The sequence below is a fragment of the Apodemus sylvaticus genome, chromosome 17, assembly GCF_947179515.1.
Source record: "Apodemus sylvaticus chromosome 17, mApoSyl1.1, whole genome shotgun sequence".
NCBI classification, from domain to species: domain Eukaryota; kingdom Metazoa; phylum Chordata; class Mammalia; order Rodentia; family Muridae; genus Apodemus; species Apodemus sylvaticus.
In genome coordinates, this window is record NC_067488.1 from 49302716 (window position 1) to 49317655 (window position 14940).

A 14940-nucleotide genomic window follows, 5' to 3' on the forward strand; every position below is an offset into this window, starting at 1 on the left:
CGCCAAAGAGCGCCTTTAGTTAAGACGTGGCTGAGCACAGAACCTTCCAGTTTGAGACCATCTCAGTAGAAATTCAGAGAGAGAAATACATGAAAAGGAAATGGAGCAAAATATCCACATCTGCGGGACAGCCATGATGTAACAGATGTCGGTGGGGACTGAAGAGAGTGAGAGAGAGAGAAACTAACAGACCAAATACGTGGAGTGACAGCCACTGAGAACTGCTCCCAGATTAATGCCTGTGGTCCAGGTTCTCTCAGAAAACCACCCAGAGATAGTCTTTTCTTTTCTTTTTTCTTTTCTTTTCTTTTCTTTTCTCTTTGCTTTGCTTTGCTTTCTTGCTTTCTTTCTTTCTTTCTTTCTTTCTTTCTTTCTTTCTTTCTTTCTTTCTTTCTTTCTTTCTTTCTTTCTTTCTTTTTTGTTTCGTTTTGTTTCCGAGACAGGGTTTCTCTGTGTAGCCCTGGCTGTCCTGGAACTCACTCTGTAGACCAGGCTGGCCTCGAACTCAGAAATCCGCCTGCCTCTGCCTCCCAAGTGCTGGGATTAAAGGCATGCACCACCACCGCCCGGTAGTTAGTGTTTTCAAACCCCAGAAAAATCAAAGGTGAAGAAAGAGGCCAGAGGGGGGAAGCCTTCCCTATAAAGCAAGAACCATATTCTTCATCTTTTCAGAACCATGCAAGCAGGGAGAAAACGAATAGAAATATTAAAATTGATGCAAGGGAAACCACAGGGTAGAATTCTGTACCCTGTGAAACGCCCTTCAATTGAGAAGGGGAATTACATTCTCCAACCAGAATTCAGGGGTTTGCTGTCAAAGTTCTTGCCTGGAAGGAAGGAGACCCTTATCAAAGAACCTCTTTAATAAGAAGTAGAACAACGAAGGCCAGAAACAGATCCTCAGGAAAGAAGAAGAGTTGGTGTTAGTGAAGGGAACAAAAGTTTTTCATTTCCTTATTCTTTATGGATCTCCCAACAGTTGTTTCAGAACGGTAACTAACACTGGGCTGGATGCAGCTCAGTAGGTAGAGGGCTTGCCTAGCACATAGAGAGCCCTAGGTACCAACTCCAGCACTTTGGAAACCTGGTCTGGTGGTTCATACCTGTAATGCCAGCAGCACTTGGAGGTGTGTGCAGGAGGAGCAGAAATCCAAAGTCATTCTTGACTACAGGGTGAGGTCAAGGGAAGTCTGGCTATGTGAGAGCCTACTGCAATGGTAGTAAGAATATATTTGATTATGTGGCTGCAAAATGACTGATGGCAATAATATAATGTATGGGAAGGAAAAGCTAGAATTGCTTTGTTATCATAAGACACTAGCATTACCCATGAGGTTGTGGAACGTGCACTAGTCAGCTCTCCCTAGCTGTAACACATACCAACTTATACAGAGGACAGATTTATTTGGGGTCTCACTATTAGAAGTTTCAGGCCATGATGACTGATTGGTTCTGCTGCTGAAGGGCCTGTAATAAGGCAGAATGTGTTTTAAAAAAAAAAAAGAACAAAAAAAAACCTGTTTGCCCCATGGCTAAAACATGAAAGAGAAAAGGACTAGAGTTTCATAAATCCTCCTCAGAGTTGTGCCATCAATGGCCTCCTGCTCGGCTTTAACCTCTTGAAAGGTCCCCCTCCTACTCCCCAGTAGTGCCTCTGACTAGGAACCAAGCCTCCCAGATACTAAACCAAAGCAAAGCATAGTGTTATTTAATAATGAGGCCAGGCTAGCTATACACATATGCTACAAACTCAAAGGTTCACAAAGCCGAGTGAGAGGATACAGAACTGACACACCAGAGAAGAGAAAACGAGATCATATAAAACTGCCAATTCAACACAAAGAGGCAGCGAGCTGGTATACAAATGTCTTCTATTTAAGTACCTGTAAAAGGAGGAAAGGAAGGAAGGAAAGGCAGAAAGGAGGGAGGGAGGGAAGGAGGGAGGGAGGGAGGGACGGAGGGAGGGAGGGAAGAGACAAAGAACAAGGCCAACAGATTGAAACAGTGAGAAAATGGCAGCTATTAATCCTGCTATCAGAAATCAGTCTGAGTACCAGTGAGTAAGTCACCTATTAAAGGACAGAAATGGCCCCAAGAAACAAGAACCAACTAAATGTTGTCTGCAAGAAGCTCACCTTAAATATAAAAACACACTAAGAATTAAAAGTAAATGGAGAGGCTGTGTATAGGGGCTTGTACTTGTAGTTGTAGATAGCAGACTAAAACAGGACAGCAAGTTGTCTGGTCTGAGCACCAAAGTGAGACACACTCTTTAGTGGTCAGGGAGGAGATGAGCTAGGCCTGATATGGCTGTTCCTGAAGAAAAAGTCGTACATATGGTAGCAACAGAGATCACTGACTAAAGAAGACTGCTGAACAACCACGATGACTTGAGTTCAAATCCCAGCATCCATGTGACATGCTGGATGTGTTCTCTCAAAAGCCTATGTCCCAGCACTGTGAAGAACAGAGATGGGAGGATCAATGGGGCTGGCTCACTCCTAGCCTAGCTGAAAAACATGAACTGTATGTTGAGAGAGATCCTGGTTCAAAGGAATAAGGCAGAGACTGATAGAAGAGGATACTGATGCCCTCCCTGGCCTCATGCCCCATGATTTAAGAAAATTGAACCTATAAATATATACCACACTAACACTAATCACAAGAAAGCATGAACAGGTATAGCAAGCATAATTAATCTCAGACACATCAGAAATCAGACCAAGGAACTCATCCATGGTAGGAAGGGCACTGCGTGGCAACATAGGTGTCCTTCTCAGAGGAGGCGTACAGTCCTTAGCATCTACACATCCAACGAGCGCCTCAAGCCCCACAGAGTAAAAGATAATGTAACAGACATTTGTAGGCTACTTCATACTCGTCAAGCTCAGTCAGAACATTCTTCCAGACAGGCCACATTCTGAGCCAGGGTGCATGTCAATACATTCAGAAGAATATAAAATCATACAGTATCTGTTTTCAGAACACAGCAGAATTATTCTAGACATCAGGAAAAAGATAGCTAGAAAATCCAAAAAATATTTGGAAATTAAACAGCACGCCTCTGAATAAGACAGGGGTTAAAGAATAAAAAGGGGGAAGGAAAACTGACTTTGAGTGAAATGAAAACTCAGCTTATTAAACTTTGTGGGGCGAAGCCAAAGTAGATCTCCCCCAAACACACACACACAGAGACCATCAAATTTAAGGGTCCAGAAGTCTTAACAAACCAGAAGTCTTTTTTTTTTTTTAAAGAGAATCTGGTCCCCTGCTGATCTGTGAGTCAAACAGGCTTCCAGTGGTAATACTTGGGTCACGAGGCGTGGTCTAGGATTTTCTCAGAGACCCGCTTTCCTTCTCTAACCCAGCAACATCGTTTTTATCCAGCAGATTTTCAATGATTCAACACCTCATTTTGGGTCCCTCCTTTTTTTTTTTTTAATGTGCCAAAGTCTGAGGGTAAAAAGATGAGTTATACATGGTATGTGCCCTCAGAACCTGGTTAAGACCATGATATAGACATACATCTCATATATCCACTCGGTGTGTCCTAAAAGGCAGTACACTGGCATGCTGCTGTTCAGGGAGGGGAGGGAGGCCGGGCATACACAGGAAAGGTTTATGATGGGGGATGGGAAGACTAAAGGGAAATCCACAACAGCAAGAAGTGAACATTCTCGGGGGAAAGAACCTCTGGGGCACAATACAAAGCAGTCCATTAGCAGTGCCTGTCGACAGAGCAGCCTGCACTGAAGGCTAATGAGGCAAACGTGTGAAGACAGGTTGGGAGCCAAACTCCTGACTACACATCACCGTCCGCACAGAGGCGTGCTGCAATACAGACTGAATGATGCCAAGAGCATTTCTTCTACAGTACGACGCTCCCTGGGAAAATAAATGCAGAGGGGAAGGTAAGGGAAAGATAAAGCAATCCTCCAAGGTAATTATTTTCATTTATTAGCAAATATTCAATTAATAAATGTGACATGTGCCAACGCCCTTCTAAAGTGCACAGATAAACGCACAATGCCCCTGCCTTTCTTGCTGTCTTAGTGATGACCAGTCCCTGAGGACCTACACTCTTGTACTCCGCTTGCATATTTGGTCCTAAGCTCAAGTGTTAGAGAATATGAAAACCTTCATGAAGACGGGTTTAAATGTACTCACACCGTGTTCACAGAAAAGCTGGAACGAATGCATAAATAGGTCTATCTGAGCATTTACAGTTCTATACTTCCCGAGCTCCTTCTGTAGAACAGCTCAGGAGCTCTTTAGAGCAGGAACCAGCTTGTCTGCTTTACAAAGTCCTCAGTCCGGTGATAAAATAGCTGCTCTGGAATTTTCAAGGGGAAACCTGAAAATTTTAATTAGTATTGGTTTACCTTGTAAAAATGAATTTATGTTATGATTCAGGAAGCAGAGGCAGGAAGAGTGTGGATTTTAGGCCAGCCTGGACTACATAGTAAAACAGTGAGACCTTAATCAAAAATAAATAAATAAATAAAAACTTAATCTTCATAGAAGTTGATTTGTATAAAAATTTCTGAATGAATCAAGCACAGCAGGATAAAACCTCATGAAGAGTTCTCCAATTTCATCATTAAGCCTAAAACCTAATCTAAAATAAACACTTAAAAAGCAAGATGCACACCATGATTAAATCTGATTTATGCTAGGAATGCAGAAATCAAGGTCATAGATCATATTCACAGATAAAAGGATTTTAAACACATAATCACCTCAAGAGATGCATAAAAAGCACTGACAACACTCAGCATGGTTTCTTAGTTTTAAAATATACTCAAGGGCCGGCGGGACGGATCAGAAGGTAACGAGGCCTGCCCCCAAGCCCAATGACCCAGAGTCATCCCCAATACGACCCATACGTTGGGAATGGTAGAGGGAGAGAATTGACTCCTGAAATTATCCTCAGACCTTTGTGTGCATGCTGTAGCACACAAGCACCTACACACACACACACACACACACACACACACACACACACACTCATTTGCATACACACATTATAATAGTAATGATAATAATAAAACTGAAATACACTTAACATATCAGGAGCATAATAAAACCTATTCAACCTGAGCAAATATAAAAGGCCCACAGCTAACCAATATGGTATGACAAACCTGTAATCCTAGCATTTAGGAGGAGACTAAGGCAGGAGGACTGTGATTTCCAGGCTAGCCTGAGCTACACAGTGAGACCCTGTTTCAAAACAAAAGAAAAAGGAAGAAAAAAAACCCATAGCTAACATAATATTTAATGCCTGAAAGTTTTCCTCCTAAAATTAAGAACAAGGGAAGGCTGTCTACTCTCACCACTGGAGAAAGCACCATGACCAAGACAATTTACAGGAAGGGCTTGCTTGTCTTATGGTTCCAGAGGGGAAGAGTCCACCGTAATGGGGAAATCTGGCAGCAATTAGGCACAGTGGTCAAAGCAGGAAGCCACCATGCCAACCTCTACCATGCTGTGACCATCTCTCTGTGTATTCCTGGGCATCTCTGAATTCTCTGTGAAGACCAGGCTAGCCTTGAACTTACAGAGAACCTCAAGCTCTGCCTCCCAAGTGCTAGAATTAAAGACATGCACCACCGTGGCCAGCCAACACCCAGATCTTATGGAGGCATTTTCTCAGCTAAGGTTCCCTCCTCTCAGATGGCTAATAGATGATGTCAAGTTGACATAAAACTAGCCAGCACACATATATTATCAATCTACCTAAAATATTTTATAAAACATATAGTGAGTATATAAAGATATGAATGTAGTTTAAATGAAAATTTCCAATCTGGAATGACAATGCTCCCTCCCAAGAGCCAGAGATCTAAGAACAAACAACAACAACCAGGCATGAGAAACCCTCTTTTGAGTTCTTGGTCAGGGTTATCCAAGAGAACCTAAAACATAAACATTATAGCCTATTTCTGTTGTCCTCAGTTGCCCCCAAGAGGTAGAAGGTAAGTCCCTGATCTTGATGACACCATGCACTTCAGACACACAAGGCCCAGAGGACCTGAGCTGGACCTGACCTGAAAGCGTCCTCCCTGAGGACCAGTTCTCATGGCACCAGGAGGTGACATGCAGCTTCCAAAGGAGGGAGACAGCCAACACTGCTACCCAGCTGTGATGCCACACACCACATCAACACCAACACCAACATGGCACAACGAGGCTAAGGGTGCAGGGGTGACTGCACACTGTGGCGGTGACCAACAGTTTTCTAATTGGCTTGAGGCCTGCTCATCAAGAGCAGGAAACTGTGCCCGGCTCTGGAAACCTATCCAACTACCCAAGGGCACTGAAGTCAGGGATCCTGGAGGAGAACCTACAACTGTCATTTTATTAATCCAGTTTAATCCCTAACTACATTTGAAATACTTATCTGCATACCCACAGCTAAGTGTAGTTCTCACCCCTCATCAAAGAAACTTCTCTTTGCCACAGAGGGAAACTTATTACAGCAAAACCACAACCAAACAAAATGCATGGTTGTAAGAACCAAAGGAACAGGAAGTTTGCTGAGAGATGAGGCCTCCTGGAAATATCAGAAGCTGCACCCATGAAATCTCACCAACATGGCTGCCTAAATAAGACCTGAATATGGACAATACGGATAGAGGTGCTAACCTGGAAGGAAGAAAACTCGTGAAGCCTCAACCATAGACAAAGAACTATAGGTAACTAAACAAGCTGAAAGCTGGAGAAATGTCCACTAGGGAAGAACACACCAGTTGGTTAGCCAACACCAAATGGTCAGCCATGAATACATATGCATACAAGTAACATTTTATGAACTGATGAAATTGTATTTGTATATTTAAGAACATACTCTCTCATGGATCAAAGGCCCTGATATGGTCCAGTTGGATAAAGAGCAGAGATGATGGGGCTGGGGGCGGGGGCGGTGTTCAGAAGCCCTGCGAGTACATTTTGTGAAAGCATGGGGAAGCACTTCATGAATCTTAGGTGCTGGCTGAACAGGTTTTATCAGGAGAAAGGAAACTGAGTAATGTGATTGAGGCTACTTGATATTCCTCAGGTAGAGGCATAGATGGGGCTTAGAATCCCCCAGACAAGGTCACGGTGGACTTTGGCCTTAATTAACAGAATTTTCCCACAAAAGAGGCCATAAATTTTAAAGAGAAAAGTGGGACTATGTTGGAGAGTTTGGAAGAAGGAAAGAAATGATAAAATTATATTATAAACTCAAAAAGTAAAAAAAAAATTTAAAGAAAAAATTTCATAATAATGGATAGCAATGCTCCCTAAATTTGTCTAGAGAGCCAATGCAATTTCAAACTAAATTTTATCTGCCAATTTCAAATATTACTACAAAGATATAACAATGTGCTGGCATAGGAAAAGACACACAGGTCTATGAGGATACAGGGTACAGAAATAACTTATCATAAGGGGCCAGTGTAACTCAACAGGGAAGAACATTTTTTTCAACAGGTGGTAAGATATCCATATGCAAAAAAATATTGAAGTAGGCTCTCTATCTTATATCATACAGAAATATTTAGTCAACAGAAATCCAAGATCTGAATAAGAGAGCATCCTGGCTAGTTTTATGTCCACTTGATGCAAGCTAGAGTTACCTGAAAGGAAGGAACCTCAGTTGAGAAAATGCCTCCATAAGACCAGGCTGAGGACATTTTCTCAATTAGTGACTGATCAGGGAGGGCCCAGGCCATTGTGGGTAGTGCCATCCCTGGTCTGATGGCCTTGGGTTCAGTAAGAAAGCAGTCTGAGAAAGCCATGGGATGCAAACCAATAAGAAGCATCCCTCCATGGCCTCCTCCTCCTCAGCTCCTGCCTCCAGGTTCCTGCCCTGGTTGAGTCCCTGTTCTGACTTCCTTCATGATATGGAAATATAAGCAAAATAAACTCATTCCTCTCTAACTTGCTTTTTGGTCATGGTGTTTCATCACAGCAACAGAAATGCTAATGGAGACAAGAGAGTAAAACTACAAAACTCTTAGAAGAAAATATAGGTGCAAGCCTTCATGACCAACGTGCAAGCCATTCGACTGTTCTCTGAGAAAGCCAAAGCACTGACAGCAGAGGCCTGAACGAACACCCAGCACTGTTCCCAAGGGCTCACATGCAGAACCACCCCAGAGGAAAAGGTTTGCTTCAATGTTGGAAGCACAGAAAATAAAATGTTATTCAGTCATAAACATGCGGGGTTCTGATACATCCTACCACGTGGAGGAGGCTCAAGGACCATAGGGTGAGAGAAAGAAGCCTAATGGGAAATAAAAATACACAGGAAAATTCTGCTTCCGTGTGAGTGCGCTTCAAGTTAATCAAGATAGAAAATGGAGGTTCAGTGGAATGGGGACGAGGAGCAATTGCTCAGTGTTGACTGTGATTTAAAAAGGTCTAAGCAAGAGTGGTGCTGGCTTCACAACACAGTAAATGTAACGAGCATACCAGACTGCACACTTACAAATGGAAATCTGAGCCTGGCATGGTTCCCTACACCACTAATCCCAGCTCCTGGGAGGTGGGGGAGGAAGATCAGGAGTTCAAGGTCAGCTCAACTCAGCTACTTAGTAAACTCAAGTCCATGTGAGATTCTGATTTTAAAAAAAAAAATCAATACCAGTGAACACAAAAAGGCAAGTGTTGATATAGATATCACATCTTGTAATAAACAACCTTATAGTCATATATACTTTATATAAATGGCCCTGTATTTTCTAAGTATCTACATTATGTATATATCTAAGTTACAATTTGTATGGTATGTGCATTATATCTCAACAAAATTTTTTATAAAGAGGAAAGATAAAAAGAAACAAGCCACCCAGTGGTGGTGGCGCACTTCTGTAATCCCAGCACTTGGGAGGCAGAGGCAGGCGGATTTCTGAGTTCGAGGCCAACCTAGTCTACAGAGTGAGTTCCAGGACAGCCAGGGCTACACAGAGAAACCCTTTCTCAAAAGACCAAAAAAGAAAGGGAAAAAAGAAGAAAAGAAAAGAAAAGAAAGAAGAAAAGAAAAAAGAAAAGAAAGGAAAAGAGAAACAAGCTTCCAACCTATGGAAAGATATGGAAAAACCTTGGAGTATATATACTGCTAATGAAAGAAACTAGTCTAAAGAAGTTTGACGACATCTGGAAAAGACAAAACTATAAAGACCAGTGTCATCTAGGGTGAAGAGGGTGCAGGTGGGTCATAAGGCATCCTTGGGAAGTAGAAGACCCTGTGTTATACTGGGTGGTGGACAAGGGAGCATGTCTTTCCAAAACCTACAGACTATGATACAAATAAACTGAGCATCAGTAGTAGTGTCAACATTAGCTGCCATTTGTAGCAAATGTACCTCACTGATGTTAGAAATTGGAGAGATGATGTTTTGGTGGAGAAGCGTTCATAGAAACTAATTTTTTTGTCTAATTTTTTTATTTCTTTAAAGTGTTATTTTAAAATGCAGTAACCATGGAGAGTAAAGTGATCTTTATTCTCTTTTATGACTTAAAGCCTATCACTTTAAGCACAATTATAACTTTGCATTTCTAACACAAAAGAAAAGAATGTTGGCTCTTTTCCTTTGCAAATTTGGCACCAATTCACTTCAATAGTCTATACCATGTTCCTATGCTATCTTCTTTCCACACCCAGAATTATCTTATGACCTGAATTTCTGTGCTTCTGTTAAGTGAGCCCATCTCCACAGCCTTTAGATTCCAGAGTCCCTAGAAACACTACTCTAATTTATGGCTAAATTCCAACTTAATTACACTTACGAATTACAGAGGCATCAAGATACAAGCTGCAGTGTCTCCTCTTTTCATTTGCTGTATTTGTTTTTCTATGAGGCACTGGATCAGGACCTGTGTGTGTTCTATGTTCTTTTGAAAACAAACACACTCTTCTCCCAAGTGCCACGGTCAACGACACAGAGGATGAAAATGAGAATCACAGCTGTCTAAGGAAAACGGTGGCTGGGACATTTAAGGACAACTCTTCAAGCCCAGGGTGATAATGGTGTGCACAATCAACCGAGTACGTGGGAGCTGGGGCTTAAGGGCAAGCTCAGGACAGCCTCGGCTACATAACAAGACACTGGAAACTCGAGAACCAGCTTAGCTCAAGGTTTAAAGCGCTGCTCCGCGGGCCTGTCCTTACAGGGACCCTGTCTATGTTTTACGAACCTTGGTCTTTGCCGGCTTCATCTATGTGTTGAAAATCCTTTAGCATTTGAAGGTTACAGACGCCCTCTCTGCAGTACTGAATGACTTTCCTGGAGCCGTTCTTGATGAGATAGTCCATCAGGGCGAGGGATTTGTACACGTGGCGCCAGTTCTTCCCGTGGTCGCTCAGTCGCTGCCACAGCATGCGCATGACCTCGGAGAGGGAGGCCGCGTTGAAAGTCATGTCACTGATGGCTAACATCAGAGAGCTAGAGGGGCCCCAGGGGTCATTGGAAGTTGCTTCCCTGACTTTTTTTTCGGCCTCTGAGTAATTTTTCACGAAGTTCTTCACTTGCCTCCTGAATGACATAGCTAGAGCGAAGCGGGGGAGGTTGGGAGGAGAGTGATGGGTCAGGAGTGGCTGGTTTACAGAGTGCCTGACAGATCTGTCCTAGCTTCAGCCACTCTCAAACACAAATGATTCATCTCCACGTGGTAAAGTATCGATTTCCTGCAAGGAAAGTATAAAAAAAATGTGTAAGTTTCTTTAAAAAAAAAATGTCTACAGAAGACCAAGTTAGTCTGCAAAAAAAAAAAAAAAAAAAGAATCAAGATTTAGTTTCAAGCAAGCCTGTTACTCCGCCAGCCCGAGGGAGGAGAGGGCTCTGTACAGGTATATATATGAACGTGGAAAAATCCCTCACAAGATTAACCTCTGCTATCCAAAGAAACATAGGTAGTCTATCTGTTCCAAAAAAGTTCCGCAGAAAATATCACTCAACTTCCTTGGCAAGAAATACAAAGAGTAAAGGCTTACACACAGAGGAGGCAGATTCGTATTTCAGGGGGAATCTGTACTCTGACGTCTCTTTCTTAACACACACTGTTGTTATACAAACACTGTGTCCTAGAAATAATTTGAAGGGCGGTGAAAACTGAGTGTGAGGACTTCCTCGGACCTGTAACCACGTTCTCTGTGGAACCACAGAGCACTCTGATCAAACCTGAGTAGGTGCTGCTTCCGTGTCTCTCTAGGGAGACTGCACTAAGACAAATATTCTACCTCCTTGGATTACAGCTAATGCGAGATACCCAAAGCCAGCATCTTAGCCCAGCAAACTAGAGGGAAAGCTTCCATTACTTTCTTTACTCCCTTTCAGGAAAAAAAGGTGTGGTTTTAACATTCAACAGTATCAATGTGCTATTTATAAATGATATGGTGTGAGCCTGGAGTGATTGGCGTGAGTCTGACAGCTTCCCCATACACAGAAGAGAAAACTTTTAGGTTAATATAAAAAACACATTCAAACTCAAATGGGTGCTCGGTCCCATGAATTCGAAAGATGCTAGAGAATTATCAGTTTCTAATTTACATGAGACCGTCCCTTCCTCTTTTTCATTACTCTGCAGGAAGGTGAATCACTTAGTTTGTAATTTCTCTGGTGATTCACCTTCGACAGAGACCAAGGCACTGTGCCAAATTGATTTCAAGCCCTGATGAGCACCTAGACCCAACGAAGCCTAGATGAACTGTAATCAGAGTTTGCTATCAAAGCTGCACACATCCAAAAGAAAAAAAAAAATCAAACTCATAACGCCTGCTTGGTATCTTCAGTGTTGTTTCCTTGGCCTCCTGGGCTCCTAGCTCACACCTGATTAATTTGTGTGTCAAGGAAAAACATAATTTTCAGATGCATGGTTAAATGAACTATCACCCTTTAAAAAACAGGAGATCATTAACCCTTCAGTCCCTCCACCTTTTGATTAAAACCCCGATGCGCTCGCAAATAAATGAGATAGAAAATATAATCGATTTAATTAAGATTTCTCAGAAAGAGACCATATCCTATGAAGAAAAGGAGAAGTGTGTTCCTGTGACATTCTGGTTGCCTCGTTTGCAGCCCGGATACGAGCATTTTGTCTGACTTCCTCCTGCAGTGAAACCTGAGTTATAATGGTTCAGTACACTATTAAAATTTTCAATTTCTACTGTCCTTTTTTTCCCCTCTACCAAACTCACTCAATGCAGAGCTGCACTGTAACACCAGCCTAGAATAACAAATATTGATCCATGTCTTCACAAATCTATTTTTTCTTAAAAAAAAAAAACTGCTTTAGAATTATAACTTGCTGAAATTGAACAGCTGTTAAAAAGTCTTTTGTTTTTACAGCTACCTATCTATATTTTGAAAAGACTGCATTTATTATTCAGTTTTCCTATGTTCTCTGAACTACATCCTCAAATTTTTGAAGTGTTTTCTTAAACAAATTTTGTTCTCTGAAGAAAAAAAAAATTAAGAGCCTTCTAACCCAAAACAGTAGTTTAAAATGGATGTGCCTAACACCATGCCAAAACTAAACGCTGTCCCAACTGTTGCAAAAGCACAAAGAAAAAAGGTCTATATAGGTAAATTAATATCACATGCTCACACAGGGTGTCATGAACATATAATGAGCCACCGTTCTACCATAAAGAATTCAGGAAGTGGTGTTAGTTGTAAACACTGTGACCTTATTCTGTTTTAGACACTCGGCTATAGAGAAATGCTGTTTCCTCATTTCTCCAGGTAAGCTAGAGATTATAATTACAGTCACGTGCTGCATAGATGCTTTAGGCAAGGATGTCATGCATGATTGTGGTCACACAAAATTACATCACCCAGTGACATCATAGCCATGTGAGACCGGGTAAGTACATCCTATGTCTGTGTCCACCTAGCAGTGATGCCTCAGAATGTGCCCCCCATTAGGCTCCTTGTGACTCTATAGCATCTGAGACAAAATCGGTGGCAAGGAGGCAAGTTTCCACACTTGACTCTCGGTTGTCTGGCCACCTGTGTCACCATCACACTGCGGAATAAGAGGAAAAGGCAATTCATGTCTCAGATTTATCATCCCTCTGAGCTCTTATCTCACTATAAAGGTCATCCCATAATACTCTGTTCAACACCCAACTGATCTCCTTTTTGGCACTTAGATTTCTTTCATGACATTTAAAATGATATGTAATTAACTACTTGTTGTTTGATTGTAGCAAATAACATCAGACTAGAAGCTCCCAAAGGACAGAGACCTTGCCCTGCCTGTCTTACTTACCACTGCAATCCTACACCCAAGGACCACCTAGCCATGGTGGGAACACATGATACATGAGAGGGCAGAATGACCAAATGGCTAAATGAGTCTGTCGTGGGATAACCTGGAACTAAGTCTACAGCTCTCAGTTTCAAACATGACATTAAAAAAAAAAATATATCAGCCAGGCGGTGGTGGCACATGCCTGTAATCCCAGCACTCTGGGAGGCAGAGGCAGGCGGATTTCTGAGTTCGAGGCCAGCCTGGTCTACAGAGTGAGTTCTAGGACAGCCAGGGCTATACAGAGAAACCCTGTCTCGAAAAAACCAAAATCCAAAAAACAAAACAAAACAAAACAAAACAAAAATCCAGGGCTAGAGATATGGATCAGTGGTTAAGAGCACTGACTACTCTTCTGCAGGTCCTGAGTTCAAATCCCAGCAATCACATGGTGGCTCATAACCATTTGTAATGAGATCTGACCCCCTCTTCTGGAGTATCTGAAGACAGCTACAGTGTACTCACATATAATAATAAATCTTTTAAAAAAATTCACCTCCTGTAATTGTCATGTATGTAAAAGTTTAGAATTTGAGCAAATATTTTCAAAGCAATCAACAAATATCTCTCAAGAACCAATTATACATTGTTGTAAAGAAATGTAAATCAATGTTTAGACAAGGAACTTTCTTGGTTAAATATTTCTGAAGCAAATACATGATGAAGCTGGATCTGTTTCTCTTCCCATGTGTGTATGTGTGTGTGCCTATGTATGTGTGTGTGTGTGTGTGCCTGTGTATGTGTGTGTTTGTATGTGTGTGTGTGCCTGTGTATGTGTGTGTATGTGTATGTGTGTATGCCTATGTATGTGTATGTATATGTATGTATATGTATGTATGTGTGCCTGTGTATGTGTGTATGTGTGTATGTATGTGTGTGCCTGTGTGTGTATATGTGTATGTGTGTGTGCGCCTATGTATGTGTGTATGTGTGCGGGTATGTGTGTGTGTGTGTATGTGTATGTATGTGTGTATGCCTGTGTGTGTGTGTGTGTGTGGCTGTGTATGTGTGTGAATGTGTGTGTGCCTGTGTATATGTGTGAATGTGTATGTGTGTGCCTGTGTGTGTATCTCTGTGTGTGTGTGTGTGTGTGTGTATGTGTGTATGTGTCTGGCCTGGCCTGGCCTCGCCTCGCTTGGCCTGGAAGAAGTCTCTTAGTTTTCTTTTTGGCTCTGCTCATTTCCCCAACACTACTCCTTCTCTGCCATTTTATCAGAATTGAGACAGGAAAGCATTTATCAGATGATGTTAAACTAGTGGTCCACAATCCCACAGAGTTTCCTTGAGGCCAGCTGAACTTAAGTTTTATTGTTGTTTTGAAAAGCACTGCAGTGCCTATGCCATACATTATAGACCACACCCTGTAAGGGGTGCGGGTGCGCTGAGCAACAAGCCCACCAACACATTTGCAACACAACTTGTAGATATTTGGCACAGAGGTTATATATGACCTCACTTCAGTTCAGATTTCACTACTAAGTTAAAAGGGGAAATTGGGTCTTCGAAACTTCAGATTTCGTAATCGAAAATAAAGTATTGAAGAACCAGAAGGAAGGGTTAGAGCGATGGCTTGGTGGTTAAGAGTACCGACTGCTCTTCCAGCAAACCAAGGCTCGATTTCTAGCACCTACATGGTACAGC

The 14940-nt window shown here is 42.0% G+C and overlaps 1 protein-coding gene across 1 annotated transcript in view; it reads right to left on the reverse strand.

Moving 5' to 3' along the window:
- Enthd1 (ENTH domain containing 1) overlaps window positions 1–10534 on the reverse strand; it is a 107019-nt gene extending 96485 nt beyond the window's left edge. Inside the window, exon 1 of the mRNA XM_052160728.1 lies at window positions 10186–10534. Within this exon, the coding sequence (XP_052016688.1) occupies window positions 10186–10534 (349 nt within the window). The remainder of the gene's footprint in view (window positions 1–10185) is intronic.
- Window positions 10535–14940: the final 4406 nt, after the last annotated feature.